Source organism: Lycium barbarum, chromosome 7 (assembly GCF_019175385.1).
Source record: "Lycium barbarum isolate Lr01 chromosome 7, ASM1917538v2, whole genome shotgun sequence".
Taxonomy (NCBI): domain Eukaryota; kingdom Viridiplantae; phylum Streptophyta; class Magnoliopsida; order Solanales; family Solanaceae; genus Lycium; species Lycium barbarum.
Window position 1 is genome coordinate 50605481 of NC_083343.1, and position 7846 is coordinate 50613326.

The 7846-nt window shown below is 41.4% G+C and overlaps 1 protein-coding gene across 1 annotated transcript; it reads left to right on the plus strand.

Moving 5' to 3' along the window:
• Positions 1 to 556: 556 nt before the first annotated feature.
• On the plus strand, positions 557 to 3484 carry LOC132601488 (uncharacterized). Its single transcript, XM_060314570.1, has 4 exons — positions 557 to 875; positions 959 to 1130; positions 2101 to 2214; positions 2428 to 3484. The coding sequence occupies exons 1-4, from the start codon at positions 557 to 559 to the stop codon at positions 3482 to 3484; spliced, it is 1662 nt and encodes a 553-aa protein (XP_060170553.1).
• The last annotated feature ends 4362 nt before the right edge of the window (positions 3485 to 7846 follow it).

Here is a 7846-nt window from a genome sequence, read left to right on the forward strand (position 1 = left end):
GCTACACTCTTGAAGAGATGTCCCAAAGGGCACACCGAAAAGAAGGAAATCAGAAAATGACTATCACCGAAGGTGAAGCTAAAGATTTCTGGCGCCGAATTGAGCCAAAGGAATACTCCATTGTTGAGAATTTAAAGAAAACGCCAGCCCAAATCTCGGTACTGGCCTTGGTGAAAAGCTCACCTCAACACCTCCTAGCTTTAATGAAGGTGTTGGAAGCAGCTCACGTCCCAGCTGCAACAAAGAGTAAAAATCTGGAGGAACATCAAATTGCGTCCACAAAGAAAGAGTTGCACAAAGAAGGCACAAATCATAACAAAGCGTTGCACATCACTATCATGTGCCGCAACAAAGTAACCTGGTTATTAATCGACAACGGAGCGGGTCTTAACATTTGTACCGAGTCTACCCTAACTCAACTTGGATATGACCTTGGAAAGGTTCGTCAAAGCTACACTAACATAAGAGCGTTCGACGGAGGTCGTTGTGATTCCACTAGGGTAGTTGATTTGGAGTTCAAATAGGACCAGCTGAGTTCACCACTGAATTCCAAGTCATGGAAATACCTGCCAATTATAATTTGCTTCTAGGGAGACCATGGATCCACATGGCAGGGGCAGTACCATTCTTACTCCATCAATCTGTAAAATTTGTCTGGGAAGGGGAAGAAGTGGTGATCCACGGAGAAGCCAGCATGCACAATTACCCAGACAACTCTGTACCTGTCATTGAAGCTGCACCTAAAGGAACAGATTTCCATGTCATGGAGTTAGTGGGAGCAGCCCACAAGATAGATTCCCTGGAAGCTCTCATGCCAGCGGTTTACAAAATGATTGCTTCCACTATGATCCTGAACTGGTTTGAACCTAGGAGGGGTCTGGGAAAAAACCTGCAGGGCATCACCGAGCCCATTCCCATTCTCCAAGATAATTTTCGCTTGGCCTTGGTTACATCCCAGCAGAAGAAGAAATACCTACTAAGAAGAAGCAAGAGGTTGTGGATCTTCACAAACCCATTCCAAACCTATACCAGTCATTCCCCCACAGAATGCCTATACCTGGAGATACTGACATTGAAGAAGGGATAAGGATGCTATTCCAAGAAGAAGATTGCTTTGTGATTCTGGAAATGTGCTGAAGCACCCACCATCAGATAGGCAGAACCGGGCGAGCAGCTGTCCAACGGGACCTCTATCCCGCTACTGCCTCTTTGGTAAAGAAAGATGAATTTATTTTGAAAATGGGGAGAATCGGTCGAGGCCCGATTGGTCACTCTTTTGTCAATCACATACCTCATAATGTTTTCAAAAACGAAAATGGCTTGATCCAAGCCAGGACCACAGTTTGTACTTCTGAATATTTGAAAATTAATAAAAGCCTTGGTTTATCAAAACTGTTTTATTTATTTGTTGCATGCATGTTTTATACTAACATATTTTGCCTTGAATTTCTTTTCAGTAATAAAAACAATAAAGAAACCTTAAATTTCATGACATGTTGCGAAACGAATGAGTCGGGCAGCATAGAGGAAGAAGAGTATGAGGAATACAATGAGACCATAATGCTACTCAAGGGTCTCACGGAAGAAGTAGAATAATTAGAGAATGAGCAGAAGCCAAATATGGACGAAACAGAAGCCATAAATCTAGGGGATGAAGAGAATGTCAGAGAGACAAGGATAAGCGCCTTTAAAAGAAGAATTGATAAGTTTACTAAGGGAGTACGTGGATATCTTCGCATGGTCATATGCCGACATGCCAGGACTAAGCACCAGCGTAGTATCCCACAAGCTACCCATCAATGAGGGTTTTGCTCTAGTAAAGCAGAAAACCCGACAATTCAAATCGGATCTTAGTATCCGAATCAAAGACGAGGTAGAGAAACAAATTAAGTCAGGAGTGGTGGAAGTGACCTCCTACCCTACATGGCTAGCCAGCATAGTTCCGATACCCAAGAAATACGGCAAGATAAGAATCTATGTGGATTGCCGAGATCGTAACAACGCTAGCCCGAAGGATAATTTTCCACTCCCGAACATCCACATACTCATAGATAATTGTGCCAAACATGAGTTACCATCATTTGTATATTGTTTTCCCAGCTACCATGAGATTTTAATGGACAGAGAGGATGTCGAGAAAATAGCCTTCATCACTCCATGGGGAGTGTACCATTACAGGATAATGCCTTTCGGCCTCAAGAATGCCGGCGCAACGTACATGAGAGCGATGACCACCATTTTCCGTGACATGATCCATTCAGATTGAAGTCTATGTGGATGATGTCATTATCAAGTCAAGGGAAAGTTCGGAGCATACCACACATTTGAGGAAATTCTTCAATAGGCTCCGAAAGTTTAACTTGAAATTGAACCAGGCTAAATGTGCGTTTGCATATAGGCTGAAAAATTACTGGGGTTCATAATCAGCCGAAGGGGCATAGAGCTAGACCCAATAAAGATCAAGGCAATCCAAGAATTACCTCCTCCCCAAACTAAGAAAGAAGTCGTGAGTTTTCTGGGAAGGCTAAATTACATTGGGCGTTTCATAGCTCAATCCACCATCATTGTAGAGCCCATCCTCGAGCTTTTGAAAAAAAATGCTCCTACAAAATGGATAGAGGAGTGCCAAGAGGCATTCGACACTATCAAGAGATACCTGTCCAACCCACCAGTATTGGTACCACCAAGGCCCGGGAGCCCATTGCTGCTATACTTGTCAGTTGTTGAAAAGGCCTTCGGTTGCATGTTAAGGCAACACGATGAAGAAGGGAAAAGAGAGCGTGCCATTTACTATCTGAGCAAGAAGTTCACAGCCTATGAGGCAAGATATATACTAGTGGAGAAAACCTATTGTGCTCTAAATTGGGTGGCTCAGAAATTGAGACATTATTTGTCTTCGTACACCACTCACTTTATATCTAAGACAGATTCATTGAGGTACATATTCCACCAGCCCATGCCCGTTGGGAAGCTGGCCAAATGGCAGATGTTGTTCTGTGAATTTGACATCGTGTACATAGCCCAGAAAGCCGTTAAAGGACAGGATTTGGCTGACTTACTAGCTGCAAGCCCGGTGGATGAAGAGCTCGAACCACTTCACACCCATTTCCCAGACCAAAGGGTGTTGGCCATAGAAGAAGGACAAACAGAATCTTATACTGGCTGGAAACTGTTCTTTGACGGAGCAGTGAATTACAAAGGTTCCGAAATCGGAGCAGTCTTGATATCAGAAAATGGGAAACACTACCCCATGGATGCCAAGCTCAAATTTCATTGTACCAATAACACGGCTAAATACGAGGCCTGCATCATAGGTCTCAGAATGGCACTGGATATAGACATCAATAAATTATTGGTCATTGGAGATTCTGACCTGTTGATTCATCAAGTACAAGGCGAATGGGCCACCAAGAATGAAAATATCTTGCCATATGTGAACTTGGCACAAAGATTGTGCAAGAAATTCAGAAAGATCGAATTTTGACATACGCCGAGGGCTCAGAATGAAATTGCCGATGCACTAGCAACAATAGCATCAATGATCCAGCACCCTGAAAGCAGTCACATCGACCCGCTAAGGATAAGTCTGAAAGAAGAGCATGCCTACTGTTGCCACGTGGAAGCTGGGCCAGATGGAAAACCATGGTACAATGACATCAAAAGGTATCTAGAAAGACGGGAATATCCCGAAAGCATTACAAATGGACAAAAGAAGACCATTAGAAGAATGGCGAATGGATTTTTCCTAAACAAGGAAATACTATACAAACGAACGCCAGATTTGGGTCTGCTTTGATGTGTAAATGTCGGCGAAGCCTCCAAACCTCTAGAAGAAGTACATGCCGGGACATGTGGACCCCATATGAATGGATTTGTACTGGCAAAGAAGATTCTATGAGCTGGATACTATTGGATGACCATGGAAAGAGATTGCTGCAAATATGTGCAAAAGTGCCATCAATGCCAAATCCACGGTGACCTAATCAAGGTCCCTCCGAGTAAGCTTAATGCTATGAGCTCACCATGGCCTTTCGTTTCTTGGGGCATGGATATTATCGGACCCATTGAACCTGCAGCTTCAAATGTTAACCAGTTATTTTTAGTTGCTATTGACTACTTCACCAAACGGGTGGAAGCAACGTCTCACAAATCAGTAACAAAGAAAGTGGTAGCTGACTTCATGCGAAATCACATCATATGTCAATTCGGTATACCCGAGTCCATCATAACAGACAATGGAGCGAATCTGAATAGCCACCTGATGAAGGATATCGGTGAGAAATTCAAGATCACTCACTGAAACTTGACAGGCTACCGGCCACAAATAAACGGAGCCGTAGAATTAGCCAACAAAAATATCAAGAGGATATTGAGAAAAATGACTGATAATTGTAAAGGTTGGCACGAGCAGTTGCCTTATGCTTTACTGGGATACCGTACTATGGCCAGAACTTCAACAGAAGCGACTCCATATCTGTTAGTCTACGGGACTGAAGCGGTCATACCTGCCGAAGTTGAGATACCTTCTTTTGACAGTCATTCAAGAAGCAGAATTGGACAATGTTGAATGGGTTCGAGCTCGATATGAGCAGTTGGCTCTAATTGATGAGAAAAGGATGGTTTCCATATGTGACGGTCAGTTGTACCGACAAAGGATGGAAAGAGCCTTCAATAAGCGAGTCAAGACTAGACTCTTCCAAATTGGGCAATGCTGCACAAAAGAATTTTCCCACATCAAGATGAATACAAAGGGAAGTTCGCTCCCAACTGGAAACGTCCTCATGTGGTCCGCAAAGTAATCTCCAGACGAGCAGTAGTGTTGGCAGAAATGGACTGACAAGAGTGGCCGAAGCCAATCAATTCAGATGTAATGAAGCGCTATTATGCGTAAGGGACAAGTTGTTCAGTCTGTAATAGTACTTTCGTTTATAATCGTTATTTTATTTGCTTGTATTAGCTATTCCCTTTTGCTTGTAATCATTTTGCGATAGATAGGAAAGATCAAAAAATCTTTTATAACCCGAACTACGCAATGACCTGACTTCCCCACAGTGGGATACATAGGCAGTCCATTTGAGACCCGGTCACACTATTAGTAAAAACCAAAAACTCCTTTACTTTATTTTGAACTACGTTCGACTTGAATTCCTGCTGCGACAAGATATGTAGGCGCTCTTTGAGCTCAGTCGCACCAAAAGAAAAACCCAAGAAACCCCTAGGAAGCCTAAGAGATAAGACTTCACAAAGGAGCAAGGATTGCTGCACTCCCAACTGGGCAGAACTTTTGAGAAGATCTCAAAAATTCGCACCGGCAATCCGCTACAAAGAGTTAGCTAACCTGCAGTTTCAATCCGCAACTTGAAAAATTTGGTACGAGAGTTCGTCAATCAAGATTTGAACTGGGGTAGAATTTTTGAGAAAAGGTCATAAAAACTCCGCGCAAAGAAATCAAAGAACCCCAGTCACAAAAGAAGGGATATCCCTCATTCAAAGCACATGTCATGACAGTTAATTTTACTGCTTTCGAAAATAATGCATCTATCTTCCTACAAATTAGATACCTTTATGGTAACTTTGCAAACCAATTTTACGCATACTGAAATTAGATTTGTCTTTCAAATACTGGAGCCAAGGGGGTTTCGAGTCCAGGAACCCGAAAATGCGACTACGCCGGCGACACGAATCAACTTTAAATAGGAAAAAACTAACCCATTTCTGATTCAGGTCCCCAGGATGTCAGACGACGATCCTTTTTTTAACTTTGCTTTATGTGCAAGAAACGGTTCGCCAAAGAATATCAAGACCACTGCTGAGATCAGGCATTCAAAAAATATATCCAGCCATGAAGGCTATAAAAGATCAGGACGCCATAAGGGCAAAATATCCAGCCGCAAGGACTATAGGGATTTGAATACCAGAAGGGCGAATATCCAGCCATAAGGGCTATGAAAGGATGGAAAATGCCACAAGGGCATAATATTAAGCCACAAAGGCTACAAAATGACTGAAATTGCCACAAGGGCAAGTTTTTGGCCAAGAGGGTCACAGTCGGCATAAAGGACGAAAGAAAGACGATTTAGCCAAAGGGGTCATATCTGTCATTTGCATCACTTCTTCTTATTTGCCAAGAGGGCCATTGCATATCTATTTTCCTGCTACCGAGAGGGCCATCACTTCTTCTTATTTGCCAAGAGGGCCATTGCATAGCTATTTTTCTACTGCCGAGAGGGCCATCACTTCTTCTTATTTGCAAAGAGGGCCATTGCATATCTATTTTCCTGCTGCCGAGAGGACCATCACTTCTTCTTATTTGCCAAGAGGGCCATTCATACAAACGTACCGAGAGGGCCATTCATACAAACATACCAAAAGGGCCGCACACACACATGCCGAGAGGGCCAGTCATTTAAATTACCAAAAAAAGGGCCATGCATACAAATTACTAGATATAATCAAAAGACAAAGCGATGTAAAATCGGTCATGAGATAGCAGTATTCGCCCAAAAAGACAAAGCTATGTAAAACAAGTCATAAAACCACAGTATTCACTTAAAAAGACAAAGCGATGTAAAATCGGTCAAGAGACCGCAATATTCACTCAAAAAGACAAGACGATGTAAACCCGGTCGGATGATCGCAGTATTCGTCACCAAAAATCAACGTTACTTAGAAGATGGAAGTAAATTTGTAGCCACCAAATAGAGCAGGTTGATCAAGTCAAATCCAGACAGATTGCGGAGCAAACGTGAAACTTTTTCTTACGCAGCCGGTCGAGATAAGGTGCCCATGAGAGTCAAGCTCTCCGGCCAGGACTTGGAAGATCACTCCTCACCATGCTCAGCCACACAAGATTGCCTATTTGCTCATGTGCTTTGTTGTTTTTATTATTCAAGCTACCGGTCGGACACACACACCGGCACACATGAAGGCACTCCCACATAAGGGATGACCTTTTTCTCCCCGATCGAGTCGAACTACAAGTGACTTGATTCCCAAGAACAAGGATATACAGGAGGACTCAATGCTAGAGAGTCAGTCACACACAGACCAATCACACTGGACCTCCCAGTTTCGTAACCAGAGAATCCGAGATTTCTTTAAATTTATATTTAGAAATCATAATTGAGTCGAACTACAAATTGCCTGAATTCTCAAGAAACCTGAGATATGTAGAAAACCCAGAAGCTAGGGTCCGACCACATATTTTGAAAATTACACAAAAGCAAGCGGTAACATTGAAATGGGTCAGTCAAAAATTAGGGTTAGTAAAATTTCGTTGCTCAGAGATGGCTATACCATCCCCGAACACCGAAGGGGCAGTTGTTGACACCTAATTTTTTATCTCCCATAATTTATTTTAATCATCCAGAGTCCTTGAATATTAAACAGAGTGAAAAATATATTTTTTTAGAAGCCAAAATGATTTTATAAAATTATTTAGATAATACTTTACCATTCTCACTTCGTGAAATAATCTCTATAAATATTATGAATCATTTGGAATTAATTTAAATATTATTAGAACAATGTTGGTATTTTCCAGAAAAATTAAATCAATTTAGTAAGTATTTCACTTCTTTTAATACAAGGAAATTGGTTATTTAAAATAAATATTCAATTTTACCCCTTAATTTTAATTTTTTGCACAAATAGGTCATTATGGTTAAAATAGGATTACAATTGAAATAATCAATTGAATAATCTAATTTTCACTTTAATTAAAATGGCCAAATTTATGGTTTATTTTAATTTGGCCCATATTTGCAAAGTAGAGAATTAATTAGAAAATTAATTTAAAAGTGGTTTTAATTGCAAAATGTTCAATTAGTGGACATTCCTTTAAATA

Bases quoted from the DNA above. Each gene is read 5' to 3' on its own strand.
- LOC132601488 (XM_060314570.1), top strand. From the start codon at position 557: ATGGAAATACCTGCCAATTATAATTTGCTTCTAGGGAGACCATGGATC. The intron at 876-958 runs GTCTGGGAAAAA...GTTACATCCCAG, and splicing joins CTGGTTTGAACCTAGGAGGG to CAGAAGAAGAAATACCTACT. The intron at 2,215-2,427 runs GTACATGAGAGC...GTTCATAATCAG, and splicing joins CTCAAGAATGCCGGCGCAAC to CCGAAGGGGCATAGAGCTAG.